This window comes from Cetorhinus maximus, chromosome 8, assembly GCF_964194155.1.
Source record: "Cetorhinus maximus chromosome 8, sCetMax3.hap1.1, whole genome shotgun sequence".
Classification (NCBI taxonomy): domain Eukaryota; kingdom Metazoa; phylum Chordata; class Chondrichthyes; order Lamniformes; family Cetorhinidae; genus Cetorhinus; species Cetorhinus maximus.
In genome coordinates this window covers 126,448,776-126,474,145 of record NC_135886.1, presented here as the reverse complement: position 1 = coordinate 126,474,145, position 25,370 = coordinate 126,448,776, and the positions used below count along the sequence as shown (strand labels likewise).

General features: G+C 45.5%; 1 protein-coding gene across 4 annotated transcripts in view; it reads right to left on the bottom strand.

Moving 5' to 3' along the window:
• The window catches only part of col4a6 (collagen, type IV, alpha 6), a 414,921-nt gene that overhangs the window by 49,167 nt on the left and 340,384 nt on the right, over window positions 1-25,370 (bottom strand). For all 4 annotated transcript variants that reach the window (XM_078547579.1, XM_078547580.1, XM_078547578.1 and 1 more), the window contains 5 exons: window positions 22,001-22,222; window positions 21,146-21,298; window positions 9,143-9,313; window positions 6,255-6,398; window positions 4,621-4,728 (listed from right to left, as the gene is read on the bottom strand). In XM_078547579.1, the coding sequence (XP_078403705.1) occupies window positions 4,621-4,728; window positions 6,255-6,398; window positions 9,143-9,313; window positions 21,146-21,298; window positions 22,001-22,222 (798 nt within the window). The remainder of the gene's footprint in view (window positions 1-4,620; window positions 4,729-6,254; window positions 6,399-9,142; window positions 9,314-21,145; window positions 21,299-22,000; window positions 22,223-25,370) is intronic.

The window sequence follows — 25,370 nt, the reverse complement described above, 5'->3', positions numbered from 1 at the left end:
GGTCTGTCCGGTTTCATTCCTTTTTTGTGACTTTGTAATGGTTTGTTACAACTGAGTGACTTTTAAGGCCATTTCAGAGGGTATTTAAGAGTCACCCACATTGCTGTGGGTCTGGAGTCACATGGAGGCCAGGCCAGATAAGGACGGCAGATTTCCTTCCCTAAAGGACATTAGCGAACCAGATGGGTTTTTACAACAATTGACAATGGTTTCATTGTCATCATTAGACTTTTAATTCCAGGTTTTTATTGAATTCAAATTCCACCATTTGCCATGGCGGGATTCGAATCTGGGTTCCCAGAGCATTATCCTCTGGGTTACTAGTCCAACGCCATCACCAACAGGAATCAAAAAGGCACCAGATCCATCAGCAAAAGAAACAGCTCCACTGAAAACAAAGGCATGGAAGGTCAGCACCAATTGTAATAGACAGTTGGAGAGAGGAGTGAAACACTACCTTGAGTTGTGCTCTAGGAAGAACACCATCACCAAGGAAGCTCTGGGCACCATAGAGAGCCTGCCTGCCATTGCAGAGCTGGGTTTCAAATCAGCAGTGGAGGAGTTTACTAAAGGTTTTGACTTGTTTGCCATGAGCAAAGTTCCACATTCTGATGCTATACATGCTGAACTCATCCAAGCACAGGAAACTGGCAACTCCTGCAGCATCTGCACAAACTTCTCTGTCTCTGCCTGAGGGGGGAAGACAGGGCCCCAGGATATGTATGATGCAAAGATCATGACCCTGTACAAGAATTAGGGCAACTGCAGTGATTGCAACAACTATGAAAGCATTTCCCTGTCGAGCATCGTGGGAAAAATATTTGCCCATGTTGCCCCTGTGCAGGTTTTGGCTGAACACACATATCCCGAATCCCAGTGCGGTTTCAGGACTGGAAGATCTACAATTAACATGATCTTCTCAGTTCGGCACCTGCAAGAGAAATGCTGAGAACAAAGATGCCCCACTGTATATTGCCTTCATCAATCTCGCTAAAGCATTTGACGTGGGCAGAGGTGGTCTATTTAAGCTGCTTAAGAAAATTTGCTGCCTGCCAAATCTGCTCTATGTGATCTCCTCTTTCCATGATAACATGATGGGTAAGGTCAGCATTGACGGGGCAACATCGGAACCCTTCGCGGTCTACAGTGGGGTCAAACAGGCTTGTGTTCTGGTAACGTTCTTTGGCATTTTCTTCCCTTTCCTGCAGTCATATGCCTTCAGATCATCTACAGAGGGTGTCTACTTACATGCCAGAGCTGATGGAAAGCTGTTCAGTCTTGTTCACCTGAGGTCCAAGACAGTAATGCCAAGTCCTTATCAGAGAGCTGCTCTACGCTGATGATGCCACGCTAACATTCCATACTGAGGAATCTCTGCTGTGGCAAATGGACAGGCTCTCTCATGCCTGTAAAGAGTTGGTTCGATCATAAGCATCAGGAAGAGAAATGTCATGGTCCAGGACGTTGCAAACCACCATCTATCAGCATTGACAATATGATGCTGGAGATTGTTGATAGTTTCACATATCTAGGTGCCACAATCTGTCACTTGATGCTGAAATTTTATGCCTAAGCTGAGTAAGAGAGTGTGGAACAACAGCAACCTGACTGTGAACACCAAATGGGTGAGTCTAGCTTGCCTGCGACCTCAGTGCACTCCTCTACAATGGACAACAAATGCTAGGCAGGAGATGAGGCTGAACAGCTTCCACATTCACTGTCTCAGACGTATCCTTGGCATCTGTTAGTAAGACAACTCAGAGGTCCTGGAGCATGCTAATTTCATCAGAATGACTTCCACGCTGGCTCGGCTCGGCCATGTTCATTGGATGGATGATGGCCGTATACCCAAAGACCTTCTGTACGATGAATTGGCCACTGGGTCACGACCTCCTGGGCATCCATACCTCCACTACAAGGTCACCTGCAAGTGAGATATGGAGATGACAGATATTGACACTGACAACTGGAAGAGTTGCTAACAGCCGTGACCTCTGGAGGCTGACTATTTGGAAGGGCATTGGAAGAGGTGAACAGAATCTAAAAGCTCAGCTGGCCAAGAAGAGGGCCCAGAGGAAACAGGGGCCAGCAAACCGTGCACATTCCTAGCCACTGTCTTCCTATGCAGCAAATGCGACAGAGGCTGCCACTCCAGAGTGCGGCTCCTGAGCCACACAAGGTGATGCTTAACTAAGAGTTGATCATCACAGTGCAAACCATTGTCTTACAGAGACAGAGGGCTGCCATGATGCCGGGAACAGAGGAAAGCAACTTTTCTGATTGCACCCTCCTGATTTGGAACCATGCTCACTGAGGGGAAACTGCACACACAGCCACTAATTTCCTGTCCATACAAAACAGCAAAGTCATATACTGCATACACGCAATTTCCTGACATGGTGCTCCCATTTGGCATGGCTCCATAGTTGGAGTTTGCAGTGAGAAAAATTTACTGTTGGATATATTGCTAAGGGTGACAGCTTGGTCTCAATGGCATTGTCACATTGCTAAATTCTCTCTCTCTTCAGGTACCATGCCCTAAGAGGGTGTTGGTGACCATGGACCTCCATGTTAATCTTGCTCTGGAGGCATAGACCATCTTCACTGGTGGTATATTCACCCAGTTTGCGAGGCTCTTTAGAAAGATCATTCTTTGTCTACCTCAATCTCTTTTACCATTAATCTTTCCCATCGTCATCAGCCTTTCTAAATCATGATTTTTTTATTACGTGCCCAAGAAATTCCAACTCACCCTGCCTGATCTTGGTCAGCAGATCTTTTCATTGCTGGTGTGACTTGTCCAAGATGTTTTCATTATTCACCTCAAAATCAACGAGTCTGCAGCCTCAATTTTTCTCAGCGTTGCTTCACTGGTCATTCAACACTCACTTCTGTATGTCAGAATTGGTGTGATGTAGCATTCCAGGATTCTCAGCTTTGTTTTCATGGCTAATTTTGAGTTGATCATAATCTTGTTCATTTTTTTCAAATGCATCTTTGGCCATTCCAATCCTTTTGTCTTATTTCTTGATCTCACTTTCCGTCCAATGTCAACATACTTCCTGGGTAACAAACCTGCCCCTTTTGCGAGCCCTGGAAGGATCCCACCGTATAAATATATATATAAAATGGAAAAGACGCAGAGAGGGTAAAGGCGTTGGGCCCACTTCATTATGTTAATGAGGCACCTACCCAACGGTGATGGAATAAAAACAGAAAATGCTCGAAGAACTCAGCAGGTTCGGCAGCATCTGTGGAGAGAGACATTTCGAGACATACGGACTCGAAATGTCTTCTTTAGATCTGAACAGACTTGAAATGTTAACTCTGTTTCTCTCTCCACAGGTGTTGGCCAGGCCTGATGAGTTCTTCCAGCGTGTAATGTTTTTATTTCAGGCTTCCAGCACCCGCTGCATTTTGCTTTTGTCATCCGTTTAAGGACCTCTCCACAAAATGCGTTCCCAGTGAATGGGCTAAGCCTCAGGCCTTCGCTGCTCAGGATTCTGAAGCAGCCCCTGCGGCTGCCAACTACAGTTAAATCTTTAATGAAATATATATTTTTAAACCTTTCTTTGGAGCCAGGAGAACTTCCCCCACCCTAACTCATGGTCCCGATGACCATCTCCCTCCCACAGCACCAGTTGCCTGTTCCTGATCCTTCCCCCGTCAGGAAGATATGATATATTATCAGGAAGGTGAAGTCCAAAGACATAGGCCGGGATTTTCCAGCCCCGTCGCGGGCGGGACCTGCCACGGGCGAGGCGGTGCCCCAGCCAGAAGTTGATCGACTTGCGGCAGATCTCAGTGGCGGGCGGGTGTGGAAAACCCCACCCATAGTGAAACAATGGGCATTTGCATTTAAAGGGGAAAATATGCACAAAGGAGCAAAGGCTGTGTGTAAGGGTCGGCAGGCTAAGATTCAACAAGTGTGAAACACCTTCAGCCTGTATGCACCAAACTGCTGCCTCCAGGGACTGAAGTTAAGAGGACACACTTTGAATTCGACTGTTCAGGGTATAGTTTACTTCGCCTGGGCCTTTTAAAATCTGTGTGTCTTACTGTTGCCTTAACGGAAGTGTGACTGGGAATCAGATTAACCAGGGGATTTAAAAGTTATTATAGCAGTAATTTGTAGAAATATGTATGTGCTTACAATCTTTTCTTTTATTAACAAATGTTTAATTTAGTTTTATAAATTCTCTTAAGACTCAGTGGTCTTATTATGACTGAATTCAAAGCCCGCATCTCGAAACATACAAATTGAAAATTAGTTGCGACACTTGTTTCAAGTTTCCCTCTGGGATTTGAACAGCTCAGCATTTACCGTCTGCTGTGTCATAACATGCCTCCCTAACTGAGAGCCACTCCTTGTAGAGGTGCAACAGCCTCTGGTAGATCATCCCAAAGGTGAAAAGGAGGGCTGCGATCCTATTTTGGGACTTCCTTGGGCCTCTCTGAATGGGCGCAGACTGGCACACTGCCTGGTGACAGTGCTAAGGGTTAATAACTATCAATTAAAATTGTAGCAGGTACTCAAGTAGCACATCCCACTTCTTCAAAATGCCACCCTTGAACAGAATCAGACCAGGTGGTGCGATTTTAAAATTAAAGGAAAATTACCTCTTGGCCCAGAAAACCCTGGAACTCCAGGTCTGCCAGAGTCACCTTTCAATCCAGGACTGGATCTTAAACTAGGAGGCCCGGACAATCCACTAGCTCCTCTCTCACCTGTAGGAAAACAAAGAGAGCGGCTATAAACATGAATCAAATGGTAAGCAGCGAATGACAGATCCTAATGGGAATTGAGTTGACTCACCAAAATGACTCACATGAAAACCAAGACACTAAACGTGTCCAAATCAGATAAAAAAGCTTGTTCTATACATTGTCCACTGTTACACCACCATCAATTATAAGATGATTTAGAAGTTGTACAGATCGAATATCCTTTATCCGAAACCCTCAGGGCCAATTGCATTTTGGATTTCAGATACCGCATATAAACTTACGTTGTAATAGCCTAAGCCTAGGCTAGCTATAGTCTAAAGTACATAAAATGGCTAGAAAAGTAAGGTGTAACACTGAATAATAAATATGGGGTATCTGTAATAAGTTTCTTTTTGACATGTTCAGCACAAAAATTGCAAGGTAAACAGTACAGGCAAACAACTAGACTTCCCGTGCTAAAGGTTGATGAAGCTCAAAAAAAAGTGTGTTTTTTGGAGGCTTTTGGATTTATGGATAAAGGATGCTTAAACTGTACAACTATTTGCAGTTAAAGAAATTATGACATACCTGAACACTGGCATAAAGCAATCAAAAATACTGTGTGTTTGAAATTAGTTCACAAGATATGCGTTGATTGAGTTACGCTGATAGTTTGAAGGGTAGAGCCACTGCCTGCAGTAGATCTAGTCCTATAGTTTGCAAAACTTTCATTCATGCTCAATGATCAATGTGCTGAGCTCTGCTCAGGCACCAATATGGAAGCAGGCTATAATTGACTCTGGCATTCACTTGGTGGAAAGCAAATAATACTGGAAAGGTTCCTGGCTCTGAGCACCAGTTGACATTGAAGGATTTACGTCTGCAACAAAATTGAACACAATTATAAGCCATGATTTTAACGTGGGTTGGGATACAGGCAGGTGTGGGCCACCAGAGTAAACCACCCTGATGTCAGCAGTGTGAGGCCTGGGATTTTTAGACTCCCAGGTTCCACATGCAGGCTGCCAGGTGCTTTCCCGTCAATGGGGGGGAGCAGAATGTCAGACTTCATGAGGCTGCCACTGAAGAGCCTCACAATTGGGAAGGGGGGAGGGGAAGCCTGAAGCAGGAGAGGCCTGAACTTTCCTTTGACATCATCGGGGACTGATCTGTATATTTAAGTTACGACCCTCAGAAGAACAGCTTAAGATTTGGGAAAAGAGCTGGGGCTAGGTGGGTAAGCTCCCCAGGAGGCTTTAACTGGTTTCCGCCAGCCAGACAGAGCTATAATCAGCCCACAGTTTCTGCTTTACACACAAACAATATAAGCTGAAATGTAAGAGTTCTGCGCCTGACAATGTGGTGCCCAGAATACCTTATTTTAGTTATTTACTTACCTTATTTTTTGTATAATCTTATTTGTCATTCAAGTCAGTACCAGCAAAAAGGCTCAAACATCTATCTACCTGGAACAGTTCAACTAACGGAAATGCCATCTACTTGGGAGGGGGGAAGGCCTTTAAAACAGCTTTGGACTTGCAGCTCACCCTTTTCTCCATCTCTGCCTGGGGAACCTGGGAAGCCTGGTCTTCCTAGGCCGCCTGGTTCTCCTTTACGACCGTCAAATCCTGGCCGGCCTTGAGGGCCTGGCAATCCTGGGAATCCAACCAGGCCAGGAGAACCTTTTTCACCTGTGGCAAATCAAGACACAAAAGAACATACGGTATAAACTTCAATCTGTGGCCAAATGTGAAGCAACAAAAAAGGAAAGATAGTAAATAATAAAACAGAAACAAGATGGTGAGGAAGTTCTGGGCCAACAAGGGATACACAGTGCTCAACTGTAGAGGCACTTTACCAAGGTAGACCTTTTTATCTGCTTCACTCAAACGCACATAAAATGTTTGTGAAGAAAGAACAGAAACACAGATGTTAGTTTTCATGAGAGACAAAAATTCAACCGATGGGGATGCAAGACAATTACTGAAACATAGAAATGTGCATCTTAATAAACAGACTCAGAGAGAGAATGGAACCTGTCCAAGTATCAGCTAAATATAAAGTTGCTTTAGCAATTGGATAACAGCACTGGAAAGAATGGAACAAAGAAAGGCTATTTTATCTATCTCTTTCCACAGACCATATACAATACTGAGTATGGATGCAGAAAACCATACAAAGTAGACTAACATGCCAATCTGTGCTCCCTTTCCCTTCGTGTAATTTCTTTGCTGTGACACAGCTGCAAAATAGGGAAACTTCAGATGCACTTGATCCTCTAGATATTGGTGATTATTAACTGTTTGTTGTCAATTCTGAGCAGCATCACACCTCAGTTAGATTTCTTGGAGAAGGACAATTATGGGACTGTTGTCCAACTCTTCCAAAGATCTATCCAACATTACGCACAGATATTTACAACTCCCATGATTTGTGTAACAAAGCTAACTGTGTATAAAGCTCCCTCAAATCTACTTCAATCTAAGGTTCATCTAATGCACCTTAACCTCAAACTCAAGGATAGAAAGCCCTGTTGTACAGGTGGGTATATCCTCTACTCTCACAGATAGTCTTGTTGCCTCTCTGAGTGCCAAATTCAGCGCCATTTTAGCACTGAAACTCGGGCCGCTTTGTGCTCAAGATGACCAGGGGCTAGATTAAGACAATTTTTCTTTTCTTTTTTTCACTCATTCATAGGGTGTGGGCTAGGCCACCCATGGGGTGTTGGCGTAGAACTTCCTCATCGCTGGCTAGGCCGGCATTTATTGCCCAAACCTAATTGCGCTTGAGAAGGTGGTGATTGAGCTGTCTTCTTGAACCGCTGCAGTTCATGTGGTGTAGGTACATCTGTTGGGGAGAAGGTTCCAGGCTTTTGACCCAGAGACAGTGAAGGAACAGCGATATATTTCCATGTCAGGATGGCGAGTGGCTTGGAGGTGAACCTCCAGGCAGTGGTGTTCCCATGTGTCTGCTACCCTTGTTCTTCTAGATGGTAGTGGTTGTGAGTTTGGAAGGTGTTGTCTAAGGAGCCTTGGTGAGTTCCTGCAGTGCATCTTGTAGATGGTACACACTGCTGCTACTGTGCATCACTGGTAGAGAGAGTGAATGTTTGCGGATGGGGTACCAATCAAGTTAGCTGCTTTGTCCTGGATGGTGTCGAGCTTCTTGAGTGTTGTGGGAGCTGCACTCATCCAGGCATGTGGAGAATATTCCATCACACTCCTGACTTGTGCCTTGTAGATGGTGGTCAGGCTTTGGGGAGTCAGGAAGTGAGTTACTTGCCACAGGATTCCTAGCCTCTGACCTGCTTATGTAGCCACAGTTATATAGCTGGTTCAGTTCAGTTTCTGGTCAATGTGAACTCCCAGGATGTTGATAGTGGGGGATTCAGTGATGGTAATGCCATTGAATGCCAAAGGGTGATGATTAGATTCTCTATTGTTGGAGATGGTAATTGCCTGGCACTTGTGTGACATGAATGTTACTTGCTACTTATCAGCCCAGGCCTGAATATTGTCCAGGTCTTGCTGTATTTGGACATGGACTGCTTCAGTATCTGGGTTGCTTTGAAAAGATTATTGCCTCCATTAAAATACAAGTGCTTCAGCAGCTTGAAAGGTAATGGCACTGATAGCAAATGGGCACTGAGTAATAATGCACACAATTTCAGTGTTGGTAAACAGTTGAAAAGGCTTTGCTCTGATGCTATGCATGAGTGTAAATTGTGTGTACAGGCTCACTCCAAAGTGAAATCGAGGAAGGCTCCCTCCACCAGGGAGCCTTGCTGCACTTAGTTCTGGCATCAGGTCAGATGCCCATACCTTCCCCAAGCTCTATGTACAGTCAAACTGCAATGTAAGGGCAAGGCTTCACACCAACACTATGACTGCAGTGTGTAAACGAACATGAAAAGACAGGAACAAAAACAAAAATACCTGGAAAAACTCAGCAGGTCTGACAGCATCTGCGGAAAGGAATACAGTTAACGTTTCAAGCCTGAATGACTCTTCATCAGAATGTCATTCGGACTCGAAACGTTAACTGTATTCCTCTCTGCAGATGCTGTCAGACCTACTGAGTTTTTCCAGGTATTTTTGTTTTTGTTCTAGATTTCCAGCATCCGCAGTATTTTGGTTTTATGAAAAGACAGGAGTTTTGGGGAGTGGGGGATTTGAAAGTGGGCTTTGATGTAGCTCAAAATGCGTAACAGTGATTCAACAGCACATGTCACCACCCCCCCCCAAAAACGCCCGACTTTCTTCTCCCTTCAGGGTTTAAAATAGGCAGCCAATTTTGTGACCGTTTTGCATTGCTACAGAGTCGAATTTTACCTCCTTGCTCCTTGAAGTCAAAATTTGAAATAAACACCACAAACACTCTCGTTAAATGACAAATAATACTATCAGCTGTAACAGTAAAAAAGAAAATTAGGCACCTTTCAATCCATATCGACGCTGTTGGCCTGTACGACCAGGCTCTCCTGGAGCACCAGGCAGGCCTGGTGACCCAGGGTAACCTCTATCTCCTGGAATTCCTGGAAATCCCTTCATACCAGAAGGACCCGGGGGTCCACGATCTCCGAGTGAACCTTTTGGTCCGGGGAAACCTGCGAGTAAGATCATTAACTTTTCACTGTTAAGACTTGGAGGGGAAAAGGAACTGGAAAGGCGTAACATTATTCAACTACTGCAAAGCAAATAAGCAACTAACTTTGAGAGCGTTTTTCTTTTCCTTGTTGGCTTAACTGGTTAGCATTTGCTGGGGTGACGAAATCCACTCTCTCTGCATTGATTCCTTTAAACTTGGTTTTACTCAGTGTTTAATTCTCATCAAATATGTCCTGATGTTGTGAAAGCACTATATAAATGCAAGTCTGTTTTTCCTTTCTTTTCAAATTATGCCAGTAAGCACTGTCCTAGTGGTTAGGTCATACTCCCCAAAGTGTTAGCCCATACTCAGAGCACAGGAACACAGATATCAACCATCCTCTAACACCTCATATCGTGGCCACTTCCCATCCTTAAGCTTAGCCAGTGAGTGTTGACAAGTGAGTCCATTCCTGCTCTCCCCAAAGCCTGTGTGCATAAAAATTAGGGCTGATCTTTGCTCTCCCAAGTACAAGGAAGCTACATTGCCCTTCCTACAACTTCTGATAACATTAGCTAGCTCAGCACTGACCAGGATCAAACTTGACATCTTTTGCTCTATGTGGTTCAGTTCCATACTGGCCACTTAATGCTCAAGTTGAGGAAATATTGAAACCACAAGTAAGTGCATCCGAAGAGGTTTCTAATAAATAACAGATATTTGAGTGTAAAATGGGCAGGTCTTGTGCCGCAATGGGTACTGTCTCTTCCCCTGGGCCAGAAACTCGGGGTTCAAGTCTCACTTCAGGACTTGATGGCCACAGAAGGTGCGTTCATAACGTGGCCAAATAGGCTGATTATCAGCCTGTAAATCCTTTCAATATGCCAGATGGCAGGTGATAAGAGCAGGAGAGTTTCCTGGTCAGCGATACTGCAGAAGGCAACGGCAAACCACTGCAGTACTTTGCCAAGCATAATCATGGACCAATCCAATGGGGGTCCATGGTCAGCAACAAAAACAGAAAATGCTGAAAAATCTCAGCAGGTCAGGAGAGAGAAACAGAGTTAACATTTCGAGTCTAATAGGACTCTTCCTCAGAACTGGGGAGAGGTAGAAATGTGATGGGTTTTATGCTGTTGAAAAGGGGAGAGGGGCAGGTGGAGAAAAGATGTCAGGGATAGGTCGGAAGTTAGGAGGGATTAAATGACAAAGCTGTCATGGAACACGAGACAAAGGTAGTGGTAATGATGGTATTAAAGACTAAAGCAGTTAACAGAAAAAGGGTCAGCACTGTCTTAAAGAAAAGCATGAGAACAAGATATAGACTTGGGCTCGGGGCGGGGGGAATCAACATAGTGGACAGAGTTCATGGTCTGAAGATGTTGAACTCAATGTTGCACCAGAAGGCTATAAAGTGTCTAATCAGAAGATGAGTTGCTGTTCCTCCCGCTTCACTGGAACATTGTAGCTGACTGAGGACAGAAATGCGAGAATGAGAGTAAGATGGTGAATTGAAATGGCAGCAGCAGAAAGTTCGGGGTCATGCTTTGCAGACTGAGCGAAGGTGTTCCGCAAAGCGGTCACCCAGTCTGCGTTAAGTCTCCCCAGTGTACAGGAGACCGCATTGTGAGCAGTGAACACAGTAGACTAAATTGAAAGAAATGTAAATAAATTGCGGCTTCACCTGGAAAGGGGTGTTTGGGGCCTTGGACGGTGAGGAGGGAGGAGGTAAAAGGGCAGGTGCTACACCTCCTGTGATTGCATGGGAAGGTGCTGTGAGAAGGGGATGAGGAGTTGGGGGTGATGGAGGAGTGGACCAGAGTGTAACAGACGGAATGGTCCCTATGGAATGCCAACAGGGGACGTGAGGGGAAGATGTGTTGGGTAGTGGCATCATGCTGGAGTTGGCGGAAATGGCGGAGGATGATCCTTAAATATGAAGGCTGGTCGGATGGAAAGCGAAGACAAGAGGAACCCTATCATGGTGCTGGGAGGGAGAGGAAGGGGTGAGTGCAGAAGTGTGGGAAATGAGTCAGATACCTTTGAGGGCCCTGTCAACCGCAGTGGGGGTTGGGGAATCCTTGGCTGAGGAAAGAGGAAGCGATGTCAGAAGCGCTGTGGTGGAAGGTAGAATCATCAGAACAGATGCGATGGAAATGGAGAAACTGGAAGCAGGGTGTGAGGAGGTGTAATCAAGGTAGCAGGGTGGGTGCCAGTGGGCTTGTAATGATGCCCTCAGGACATGGTACCCGAAGGAGGAGGATGTGTATAAAATTAACTTTATGGCACTGAATGCCATTCCACTCCATTTCTCAGTGCTGTATTGTACATACAAGCATGTGAAAATGACAGGCAGGAAAGAACCAGCTGGCTCATACCTGCCGAACATTTATAATGTCCAGGAGAGAGTGACGACACACTTACTATCCTATCCCCCTGCAGCCATGTAATCTCCTGGGAGAGGCAAAAATTCCAGTAAATGAAACACAAAGCACCTTTAAAAAAAAAAGGAATATAAAAAGGAACAAAATACAAGGGTGAACACCTTTCTCCTCTGAAGGGTAACACTCTGAAGTGGGGAGGGGGAGAGAGCTAGATTGGTTCCACATTTCCCAGGGTGGCACACTTCACTGGAAATAGGATCACGTCTTCAAATGAAGTGACAAGCTGGGAAAACTCAAGCAAATGTGTTGAAACACCTTGAAAAATGTCAAATCTCAATGCAGGTACAAGGCAGGAAGCCAATGCATTACATGAAACTACCTTTCTACAAATAGAGAGAATGCTATAATAATGCCCGACTATATTTCAGCCCAGGTGTTTGCTGCCTCTCAAAGGCTCAACACCAGAGATTGAGGAAATTAGGAACCCTATTTTAGCCAGGGCACTATGAGGGAGTGTAGCAAAGTTTTCCAACAATGGGGATTGAGCTGGATCATTCAGATGAACTATTAAAGTTAGTCTAATATTTTCCCCCACAATACTAGTCCTTTTCAGAAACACAATGGCCTTGGTATGAAGCACCTCCTTCAATGACAAGTTGCAGCGGGGGCGGGGGGTTGGGGAATTGATGGGAAGTGCCCCCAACCCACCATTTTCAAGGTAGTGGGTTTCATGCTGTCTAAGTCTCCCGCCATGGAGAGGCAGGACACTTTATTACCATATTTAAATCAGATGCCCATAATGCAATTGGGATGCAATTTACATGTAGCATATGCAGCCCAGGTTTCCCTGGGGCAATGAAAGGTAGGCATGAGTTGTCAACTCTACAAGTGCTTTTTCCAGCACGTCTTATGGACTAGGAGGAGCAGGAGTATTTCTCCCAGCCACTCAAGGAAGCCTTCAGCTTCTCTTCCAGTAATTGTGGCCTCTTTCTCCCCACTGCTTGTCCCACCGTCTTCCCCAAGCCCCAGTCACTGATCTTCCCCCACCCACAATGGACTCTCGCTTCTCCCCCAAAAGCCCCAAGTGTAGACACTCCTTGCCATGATCACTGCCAACCTCCTCCTCCCCAAGTCTTGAATGCCAACTTTCCACTGACCCCATTTCCCAGGACCACACTTACTGATGCACGTCCCTCTGTCTTGTAGCACAAGGTGGCATATAGCCACAGGTATCAATAATTAATTGGCGGCGGGTGGACCAGGCTGCATGTCCTTAGCCCCATGGAGGAGTCACTGGACACCATTATTGGTGTGGCCATTACTGAGGCTGTGGCCAGTGGCGGGGCTGAAATTATCGAAGATTACGGTATCCTGAAACTTCATCCCCCTTCTCACATCCCACTTCTCATTTGGCCCACACTCTTTTCTGATTTACTGGCTGCAGGTAGTGTGAGCATACACCTCTTGCTTTATCCCCATCACCCTCTCACCAGAACCTTACCCTACTGCCTTTCTCCATGAAACTGCAACCTAGCCAGGAAGTGGTGCAGGAGCAAGAACTGGAAGAGCGGGAAAACAGTGATGCAGAATAAAAACCATCACTGGCCTGAACATTCACTGTTACCAGCTTAGATACTGGCATAGTGCATACATCAGAGGGTAGCTCAGAGGTAGGATCTACATGGTGCTGAGATACTGGATATGAGTGGCTGGCAGCCAGGGCAGGGGCAAGGGTGGCACAACTGCCAGCACAGGTGGAAGCTGAGGTCGCACATGAGTTCTGCTGCAGAAGTCTCAGATGAGGACTTCAATGGAGTGGCCTACAGAAGGAGGCTAATGAGTATACTTGGTGCACTGGGAGGCCTGCTAGAAAGCCAACGGTCAATGTCAAGGAACACGGAGGAGTCTGGTACCAACTTGGCACAAGGCTTTTGTGCATAGCTTGGGGCCCATCCTTTCCAGTTTGCAAGCGGTGGCCAATTCCACAAGAACATTTGAGAACAGAACCATGATGACTAATATCTCAGTTTCCATTGCAGCACAAGCAAGTCGCTCAATGTCTGGGTGCTGCACTGGAAGGTCAGGCTGAATACATGCATGCTCAACTTGCTGCTATTATGTTTGCGGATACCAGTACTCAAAGGGTGGCACATCGGTTCAACAATCAGTCCTCCAAGAGATTATTAGAATTGCTGGTGTGCCAGGGCAGTGACAGCGACTCCATGGAGCACCAACCTGCTGGCCTGTCTCAGGAAGACAGCATTCATCCTCCCATCACTGCCATTCCACCAGTGCCTCTGCCGTTGCCTGTCAGCCAGCCAGCCCAGACTGCTGCTGCCCATGCTGCGGTTGTGCAGCCGAAAGCTAGACCTTCTAGACCCAGAGCTGCTCAAGGTCAAGGCCATTTGCAGTCTCCTCCAACAAAAGGCAGCTGCCTTTCACTCAGCATGCTGCAGTCCTGGGTAGCCCTGCATCGGAACACTAGATCAGTCAAAGGCACACAGAAGACAGGTGTGATGGGAACGCACATGAGAGAGCAGTTGGCTTTGATATGCAATACAGCACGGGCTGATTTATAAATTTGTTTGCAATGGCTGTTTTCTGGTAGCTTTTCTTTTAGCATTGTGGTCAAGAGCACACTTGAGGGGTCTGAAACATAGAGAAAGGTGTGGGATTGTTGGTGACTGGGGAATTGGGGCTGTGTTTATTGGTATCACTGCTGAATGAATTGATCAGGGAAGCCTATTCAGGGAGGGGCTGTGTCGATTACCTCCTCCCGTACTTTTTCCCTCCTCCTCCGCTGTGCCCTCATTATGGCGAAGTTGTGAAGCATGCAGCAGGCCACCACCAATCTTGCCACATGTCTGCTGAGTACTGTAGGGCAGCTCCAGAGTGGACCAGGCATCAGGGACGTTGGCCGGAATCTTCTGTTCTGGAGTCTAAGTTTGGTGGCGGGCGTGGAAGTGGGAATGATTTCCCCTGGAGGTGAGTGGGGTGGGGGGGGTGGCGGGCGTTGGGAGGATGCTGCATGGCTGAGCATGCGCAATCATGCACTGTTCAGCTCATTGCATATATGCATCCTTGAAGAGCTCGCCGATTCTTGCAACGGGTGGGGGCGGGTAGTAGGGCTGGGCAGGAAGCCACCGTCCCCACCGTTACCTCATGAGGTCAAAGGTCCAGGCGCCATATTTAAAGGACACCCAGACAAGCCTGCGCTATCCCATCCACCTTTGCCCGGCCACTGCTCCACTCTTCCCCACAAACCCTTCCTTGGTCATCCTCCACGCAACTTGCACTGCCACCACCTGGTTTCAAGCATAGGCTGGCATTTACATCTCATGCACGCAAAAAGGCTTCCCAATGTTATTCATTAGGAAGCACGACCCACCTCTAAACTGCCTTTAAAGTCCTAAGAACTTAATTGCTAAAGTTCATCCTGCCACTGGGAAACTTATTTTTGGTCTCCCGCTAAATTAAGTTCCTCTGTCCACCAAGCTTCCCACTGTTGGCAGGACCAGAAGATTCCGCCCATTGCTTCAGCATCACAATGGTCTGCTCCATCACATTTCACGTGACCACATGGTTTTTGTTGTATGGATGTTTGCTGACGTGTGGTTGGGTTGCGCACTGCAGTCATGAGGCAAGTCTTCAAAGGAAAGCCCTTGTCATTCAGTAGTCACCCTCTGATTTGTCATAGTGGCCAAGCACAGATGACATAGCAAACTACTGCAGAATGACTGCTCCCAGGACACCTGTTTATGATAAGGCACTAGCAGGACGTTGAGAGAGTACAATCCCTTTCGGTTGTGATACACTTTGGAGTTGATGTGCAGCAACCACGAATGGCATATGCATGCAGTCAATCGCACCTTGCATCATGGGACCACTGCAACCCTTGGAAAAAGTGTGCTCATTCTGCCTGCTTCCCTCTAGCAAGAGAACAAAATATGCTCAGCCCTCTTGGACTACACAGCCTCAGTGACCTCCTCAATGCAACAGTTCCAGCCTGCAAGGTGCCAGATGCAATTTGTTTGTACGGAATAGACAGGATGAAGTGCTTCAGCACCTGCCGCATCACTCCATGTAGACTTTAGCAACTTAAAAAAAAAATATTCTGAAAACTACTGCTCTACAATCACAGCAACAGCCAGTACAAATCAATCAGCGACTAACTTGAAGGTGATGATCCCTTTAACTAGCACTACTGGGAGAGCCCTTCCTGCTGCTAAATGTATGTTTAGTTGTGCAGTGGCTGGAGTATTGAGCTGCAAAATAGCAGTACTGGTGCCAAATTGACATTATACTCTGATTAAGGTCACAAGCTGCCTCTGAATGCTTTTGGCGGACACTCCCTGTGCGTGCTAACACCCTTAGCAAAATGGTGTCTGGCACAGATAGCACCAGGAGTGTGGGTGCAAGCTGTGAATGACATTTTGTAGGCAAGGCAGCACCTGTGGTGAAAACAGCTCCAGAGCCAAACTGCCTGACAAAAGTGTCCCAAAATGTTGCGTGTAAGAGAGACAGTGATTAGTGATTGATGGGAGAAATTAGAGGATGTAAATGAAAATTGAAGGAAAAGATCTTGCACAGACTTTTGAAGGTTGGGAGAAAGGCAGCAAGGCAAAGAGGTTTACAGAGAGGGAGTTCCAAAGTGTAGGGTCAAGGTACCCTCTTCCTGACAGGCTCACCATTGCACATTGTCATCAGGTATCACTGACCTTTAAGTGAAAGGAGACTTACATCCCCAGTGGCTGAAGGTGGAAGACATGGTGGTGGCAGCGACTGCTGGCATCTGACATCCCAGCTCTCCACATCATATGCCAGGAGCAACCAAAATGTAAATAAATGACCAGACTATGCAGTACGATGGAGTCAGCTTATATTCAGGTGAAAGTGCAGGTAATAACCAATGAATGATAGTCTTGATATCACTGCGCCAGAAGAACTCTATTAGTTGGCTCCCTTAAGCCTAGTAAATGGAGGCAACATAATATTGTACTTTGGCAGAAATTAAAATCCTCACAAGTAAGACACTGAAAAATAAATAGACCAAATAATAGAGAAGACTGAACTGAGATTCAAGGCTTGCCTTTCAAATTTGATAATATAATTCTGTGCAGCAAATGTTTATAAGAAGTTATAAGCTTTGGCGAAATAATTTTCCAAAGCACACTATTATGTTAGTCACACGTAACATAACTGCTGCCAATGCTTGAAATAAAAGTAACTAATGAAGAGATAATCTCGGAAGAAATGATCCAGGCACTGTAGATGAAACTGGAGAGCACTATTGATATTAAATGACCTTATTATAGGACATTAAAGGTGGTGGAGGTCTTGTGGTGCAGTGATTAACAGTCCTGACCCTGGGTCAGAAGCTCCAGGTTCAAGTCCCACCCCAGAACTTGATGGCCAAGGAAGGTGTGTTCATAACATGGCCAAATGGTTTGACTGCCAACCTGCAAATGCTTCCAAAACCCACCCACCCTTGGCAAATGGTACGAGGAGAGATTCCTGGTCAGCCATATGATGGAAATAAAGTTGGAGCCTCTGCCATCACTATCCATAGCTCCAGGCTACAAGATGCATTTAAAAGTGTATGTTTCCAGAACAATGAGTGGTCTGTAACACACAAACACATGTTAAAGGTATTCAGTCTGGCAGCAGAGTGCAGTGCTATAACCAATCTTTGCATCTCTGGAATAGGGAGAGCAAGAATTAACCAGAACTCCTTAGACCTAATCATGAGCCAGGGATCTATACTGGCACTAACCACAGGATTAGTTTCATCCAAGATAGTTTCACTGAGCAGAGGCCCCTTCAAAAGGGAAATCCAACACTGGTCTCTCAAGCTTTGTACATGAGAGTTTAAATATGTTCCCATCTTCTAGCTAGCAATGGTAGTAATGTCACTGCTGGCTAGCGACACATTTGAGCTACAGGATGGGTTTGAATTTGATTTTGCACATTCTATAAAACTACTTCTAAGAACTTGTTCAAATACTGTAAAGTAGCTGTCTTTGAAATTAATGGATGGAATGGAATGGATGGAATGAAAGACAAATTTATGAGTTGAAATAACTAATTGGAGACGGGGTTGTAGCATTATAGCCACAATACTTCAACTGTGTCAGCAAGCTCTGGTACTTCAGTTCAGTCTCTTACACAGTTATTTGTGTAGATAGGTCTATGCTAGCTAATATGCCAAAGATGTCAATGCTAATATTCCAGATTTGATCCTGATCTGTGCTGAGTTATCCAATCTGAACGAGATCAGCAATAGAGCCCTCATGGTATCCTGAGCGAGGAAGCAAGGGCACACAAATTTTGTTTAGATTGCAACACAATATGAATGGAAGGTGTGAATACTGGGGAAGACAGGATGGAGTTCATTCCACACTGCAACACTCACTGCATAGCCTCACACGTTAAGGATGCTGACTCCCTAGGCTGGGTCCTTGCACCTGTTAAAACATACCGCTATGCTAGTCAGCACCTTCAAGACGGGAGGGCTGAATTGGGAACAGCAACAAAAAAGTCCATCTTTTTTGTAATTTGCTTTTAATGAAGTGTAATAACCTGGCAGCAGCATAAACCTCTCAACTGAACAGAGGAGAATAATTGTCAGGCTATCAATCCTGGTATTGCTGTTCTGCCATTATAATGGAGCATCATTCAATCCAGAAACACTATCGATTGACTAAAATAAGCAAACACATTGGGATCAACAGCTGGTGAAGACTGTTAGTGCTCCAGTGCCCTGTGCCACTGACGGCAGAAATTAAGTTCAGAGCCTCATCGTTTGAGCTAAGTTTAACCATGTCATCAAAAGTAAAGCACTGAGTGAACACTATGCAGTCTCCAAAGGGAAAGAAGGGAAGGATAAAGTGTATTGAATGTATAACTGGCTAACTCAACAGAACCACTGCATAAGCCTAGGGGATGATCACCTCCCTATTGCTCAGTGCCTTGGAGAAAAATCAACAATAGTCTTGTGGTCCTGCAATCTTTTCATCATTTAGCAATGAAAAAATCACTTTGAAATCAGAAAAGTGGCAACTTGTTTCTAAGAATGAGTGTGAATATCACCATACCAGACAATGCTATCATTACCAGAGATATTTAAGCTGTTGTGCTAAGAAGCCAGAACAGTTTGAAAACAAGCATCACATCAACAATCTGGTGGTAACTTAACTGCTTTACGTTAAACACATGTTCACTGCTGTGGTTGACCACCCATTGACATAGCTTTAGCCATAAGCACAATTATAGTGGAGCCTGCTCATTTTCTTGGGCAAAAAAACAATTGAAGCATTATGAATTTGCAGTTTGGCTTTGAAAAAATCCAAATGATGACTGGATCTTCAGATCAGTCTGTAAGAATCAAAGCAATTTTATTAATTCAAAAAAAAGGGGATCTCCACACCCTTGCGATCAGGTTAAGGTATGGTAAGATGTCAGGTATCAATTCCCTTTTTTTATTTACGCACACCTAACCATTGTACAAGCATTGTTTGTTTTTCTCAATCATCTCACAGTAATTTTGGAATAATTCTATGCCACTCTTTTTCTTACAACTTGAACTAGGGTCATTGACATCCCTCTGACTCTCTTGCTCCCCATCCCAACCTGCACTTTTAAAACTGCAATTCTTCAGCAAACTCCAACATGCCTTTGGTCATATGAAAGAGGCAGAGAGCGTACCTCTTGAAAAGTACTGAACATATAATTAAGGTACAATAATAAGCGGGCTCCACTCTACAGGCAAAATGATTACAGCAACAACCAAAGCTTGATAAAGCAGGAGTGTTAGGCCATTTCGCTTTATGCTACAGAAAACTCCCTCTCACCTTCGCAGCCTACATGCAGTAACCGCACCCAATCGATTGAGACCAAATATGGAAAGTTGGTGGGTGATGAATGGAACAGAAGCATGGAAGAACACAACATATGTGAACAGATGAACAGAAAGAGTCAGATAAAAAAAGGGAGAATTTCCCTCTAAAATATATCAAGAGATGACAGATCAAACTTGTCCCTCAAAAACAAAAGATGTGAAATGACTTGTTATCTCATGAAATCACAAACCTGACTCCCAACCAGAAGGTGGCGGGATCAAGCCACAGGGCTTTCGGTGAATTAAGTGTGCATTCCTCAAGCAGATAAGTGTTAGCAACAGTTTATTGGCCAAGACCAATAAATATCAGTGCTGAAGCATTCTAGTTCCATCACCAGCATCAGAAGAGAAGCAGAAGAAGATACTTGACACCATCCACCTCACCCCATTTCATTGATTCCCATACACAGATCATGGAAAGAGACTGAGAGCACTTGTGAACAAAATCTTAATCAGAAGTCTCTGGACATCCCTACAGGAGGAGGATGATAGATGAATGATTCAGAACATTTCATCCATTATCACTTGGCAGATACATGTTGATGGATGACCCAGATCATGCTGCTGTTCCGCATGAAGGATGATACCTAGTTTCAGAAGGGCCTGCTTATTCTATATTTGACCCTGTCCTTCAAATGGAAGGAAGATACACGCTGAAAGCCTGTTGGCCAATTCTGGTTCTCTCTCAGCCTTCCAGCCTAGAAGAGCCTGCACGATAGTTAACATTAAAACAGGAGACAATAAGAAATAGGAGCAAGAGTGAGCCATACGGATCCACAACCCTCTGAGAGAAGAAATTCCTCCTCATCCCCATTTTAAACGGGCCACCCCATTTTCTGAAACTATGCCCCCTAGTTCTAGGTTCCCTGAGAGGGGAAATATCTTTTCGGCATCTGCTGTTTTTAATCAGACAGCTGCACAGAGTGCCGTACTAATCTCCAACTGCCATCCAATGTAAAGCAATACTGAGGGCAAACACCAAGAAACAAATGGAGTTAACTGCCTCTCTCCGCCACCTGAAGAGCTTACTCTGGGGAGGAGACTGTGAAAGAAGGCAGCAGAAGAAAATGAAAACAACAAAAAGTAAAGAGACATTAATTCTTAAGCGAAAGGCATTCAAGGTTTTAAAATTCAGTGCACTGAGATCTGGGACTGATTCTTCTTGGGATGTGCATCTTAAGGTAACGTCAATCCAATGGAATGCAATCTGGAGTTGGGCTGTAAGCTCCTGTTTTCATGGAGCTCACAAACAACACCTAGTAATGGAAATTGAACATTACACCTGGAATTAAAGCTGCAGACCTATAAATTGTTTCATAACCGTGTATTCATTCATTATTAAACATACATTGAGCATATACATTTTCTCTGTAAATAGTCTGACCTTTATTCCCAATGCAGCACACCCTTAGAGCTTTATACAGGTTTAATCTTCACTCCATTCCACTTGTTGGTTATTCCAGTCAACTGGATTTGCAAAACGTTTGGCGTTCACTGTCTAATGACAACTGTTGGTAGAAGCCGAGCTTGTTTAATCTGGCTGACTTCAGCCAGTCATTCCATGACTTACCTGGTTGTCCGAGCTCACCGGGTCTCCCCGTTTCTCCTGGGAAACCTGTTTGGGTATCTGGTCCACTAGGGCCCGGCAAGCCTCGACGCCCAGGGTAGCCTGGAACTCCCCTTTCACCTTTTTGACTTGGAAACCCTGGTCTACCGTCGAAACCTGGGAGAAAACATTTTTGTTTTGAAAAGAAATCTCGTTAAATAGGCTTAAATTGAAAGCTTAACTTTCATTCTTTTAAGAAAAATTAACTCCTCACGGAAAACCTCATTTCAGAATGTGCCATACAAGAAATCCAGTCACACGCGAGCAAATGGGCAGAGACATTGAAGTGAGTCAATTCTTTCACCAACATAAGCCCCTCTTCAGCCTGTTCAGGAGCCCCCGAAGATTAGCAGCAAAATGTTAAGTTCCTCCTATTGAAGCATACCTTTATACTGAGGTAGCGAAGGGCTCTCCTGAGGAATTCTGTCAGCCCACGCTCACTCCCCCAACCTCCCTTCCCGCCACCTAAACCAAAGCCAATTTGAGGGGCCCTCTGCCAGCCTAAATAAATGGGAAGGGGGTGGTGGGCTGCCTCTGGATATTGATTGGGGAGTTACAGTTTGCCGTAATTATGCTAATGTGGCCAAAGGTTAATTTTTGGGTGGGCCTTAGGCTCCTGGCTTGTGCTTCTGGCCCACCGCCTATTTCAGGCCCAAAAGTAGGCCTAAACCAATTTATAACCCATTGTGAGTTAACTGTGCAAGAATTCTGAAAGTTCAAATCTTCGAGGAAGTGGCAGTAATATTAGACGGTTCCTGCAGCAAAATTAGTTTTAATTTTGAAGCCTCAAGAGCAAAGTAAACACATCTAGAACTTTACCTTTAGGTCCTGGAAACCCAGAATCTCCTGGAGCTCCTTTCAATCCCGGTTTTCCTGGCTGACCTGGTTGACCTGGGGCACCTGGTTCTGCACCATACACATCACCTGGGAATCCTTTTTGACCAGGAAATCCTGGAAGACCCATTTTTCCAGGAGAGCCTTCACTTCCATCCAGTCCAGGGAGACCTGGTAGTCCCTGATCACCACGTGGTCCGGGAAACCCTGTAAGATTTCAAACCAGTCTTAAGCAAAACATAAACTTTGTAAGAAATGAATGAGACCTGCAATGGTGGTGGTGTATTATCAATCACTAAGGGCGTCTGAGTTGCTCTGGAAACATGTATTTTACACGCATGTTGTAGTCTGTAGCTTTTGGGTAATGATGGTAGAGGCTCCAAGTTTCTTCCCATCACATGACTGTCCAGGAATGTAACGCTCTTACTTCCTGCCCTTGGCGTGTGTTGGAAGGGTTTGCAGATTGATAATTAACCTGTGTGGCTACATTATGAGTGTACCTTCCCTGGCCATCATATTCTGGGGTGGGACTCAAACGCGGAGTTTCTGGCTGAGAGGCAGGGGCGCTACCCACTGCTCTACAAGACCTCTCATGAAAGTTGCAGTACTTAAGGAAAATACGCTGGCACAGTGCTTTAACCCAGTATCCAAAACTAAAACTGTTATACAACATGCAAAAATAATGGTATAGTGTGAAACTTAAAAATCATCTTATTCTTGGGCAAATATCAAAAATCCATTCCTCCTGTACACACATCAAAAGTGAAGGAATGGAGGAGGTCCTGTTGAATAAGGAAGGATAGAGCAGTACTGTATAGAAGCAAGCGGCACTTGCTTAGCAATAACCTACTCACCGACAGTCAGTTTGGGTTCTGCCAGCCTCATTACAGCTTTGGTTCAAACATGGACAAAAGAGCTGAAGTCTTGAGGTGAGGTGAGAGCGACTGCCCTTGACATTCAAGGCAGCATTTTACCAAGTGTGGCATCAAGAAGCCCTAGCAAAACTGGAATCAATGGGAATCAGAGGGGAAACTCTCCGCTGGTTGGAGTCATAACTAGTACAAAGAAAGATGGTTGTGGTTGTTGGACGTCAAACATCTCAGTCCCAGTACACCGCTGCAGGAGTTCCTCAGGGTAGTATCCTAGGCCCAAACATCTTCAGCTGCTTCGTTAATGACCTTCCTTCCATCATAAGGTCAGAAGTGGGGATGTTCTGCACCATTCTTGACTCCTCAGATACTGAAGCAGTCCAAGTCCAAATGCAGCAAGACCTGGGCTGACAAATGGAAGTAACATTTGCGCCACACAAGTGTCAGGCAATGACCATCTCCAACGAGAGAAAATCTAACCATCGCCCCTTGACATTCAATGGCACTACCATCACTGAATCCCTCACTATCAACATCCTGGGGTTTACCATTGACCTGCAACTAAACTGGACCAGCCATATAAATACTGTGGCTACAAGAGCAGGTCAGAGGTTAGGAATCATGGGGTGAGTAACTCACCTCCTGACTCCCCAAAGCCTTTCCACCATCTACAAGGCACAAGTCAGGAGTGTGATGGAATACTCTTCACTTGTCTGGATGAGTGCAGCAACAACAACACTCAAGATGCTTGACACCATCCAGGACAAAGTAACCCATGTGATTGGCACCCCATCCACAAACATTCACTCCCTGAACCGCTGATGCACAGTGGCAGCAGTGTGTACCATATACAAGATCACCAAGGTTCCTTTGGCAGGGCTTTCCAAACCTACGGCCACTACCATCTAGAAGGACAATGGCAATAGACACATGGGAACACCACCACCTGCAGATTCCCCTCCAAACCACTCATCGTCCTGCCTTGGAACTATGTTGCCGTTCCTTCACTGTTGCTGGGATGGGCATTAAGAGCTGTCCAGCCAGCGATGCCCACCTCCCATGAAAGAATAAAGAAAAAGATGACCACAGAAAAAAGGCAGGAGATATATAAATATATATTATATATGTATATGAAAGTGGAGGGGAGAGAGAGGAGAGAGATTTAGGCTGAAATTTTCTCAAGTCCAGGGCTATCCAGCGCCATGATGAAAGAAGGTCATGAGCCCATGCGAGCTCCATATTTAGTGGCAATGATCTTGGACCAACGTCCAATTGACGACAATGGCCCAACTCTCAGAACTGTCAGCCCAATCAGAGGGCCAGTAGCTCAACAACGCACCGATAAGTTGGCCACTGCTGAGGCTGCAAGAAGAAGAGGGTGGCCTCCATGTCGAGTTGCTTTTGAAAGCCAGGTACATTTTTTAAAATTGACTACACTGGGGTCAGGCAGGCAAGCCCTGGAAGTATAAACCCTCCAGCTCAGGCATCAGGGTCCCTGGGGTGGCCATTGCCACAGCAGCCTCTCTGTGGGGCATGGAGCAGCCATTGGTGAAGGCCTTCTCTAGGAGCCTGTTGAGAGGCAACCATGGATAACCTGGCAGTCTGCCTACACGGTGTGGGCTACCCCAATGCCGCCGGGGGCGAGAATAATTGCCCAATTAATTGGTTTAATTGGCCGCCTGCCTCCAGAAAGCTGTGACACTCCAGTGGGAATATCCTGTGGCAGCAGGAAGACGTCGGGCTCCTCTCCCAATGTCTATAGCCGCCATCTTATGAGACTTCCTGCCTTCCAGCCCATCTCCTGGGGGCTGGTAAATTCTAGCCTCAAGTACAAAAAAAATCACAGAAAGGATGACAGACAGGATTGCACGAACTGAGCTGGTCCCAAGATACTACAGTCACACAAATAAGAACATTCCATGTGAAGATTGTCAGCACGTCAGGGTCAGTGTCCTCTTGGTCGAAAATCAGTGGGCATTCAAATTACCCGCACTCCACAGAGGTCGGCAGGGTTCAATTTCAATGTATTAATTCAAAATTTTTCTCAAGTACAGAGTGTGTGTAGGTCACAAAGCTGCCTTCCCTTTCACTGCCTCTGCAGTTTATATGGGCATGGATACCTTAGGAAGTGTTCAGAATTGTGCTGGTTTGCTACAAACGTATTCAACAGGCTGAGGCTTTTCCTGTTTGGATCGTGATCCTAATGTCGGCCTCAATGCTGTGCCAGGAAGCCAGACATGGCCATGGCAGGCTTCAGTTGCGATCTTCCCAGAGACAGTAAGTTAAGAAGCTGCCTCTGGGAACCCCATCCAATTAAGAATGGTGAGTGGGCCATGGAAACAGGAGATCCAATAGGAGGGACTGTAGCGATGTCCGTTCGGCAGTCCCAACGGGAGGGTTAAACGCTGCTAAGGCAGGCAGGAGATCGTGAGAGTGCCACAATCGGAAGCACTCTCTGCACCACTCTGAAAAATTAAAAACTACAG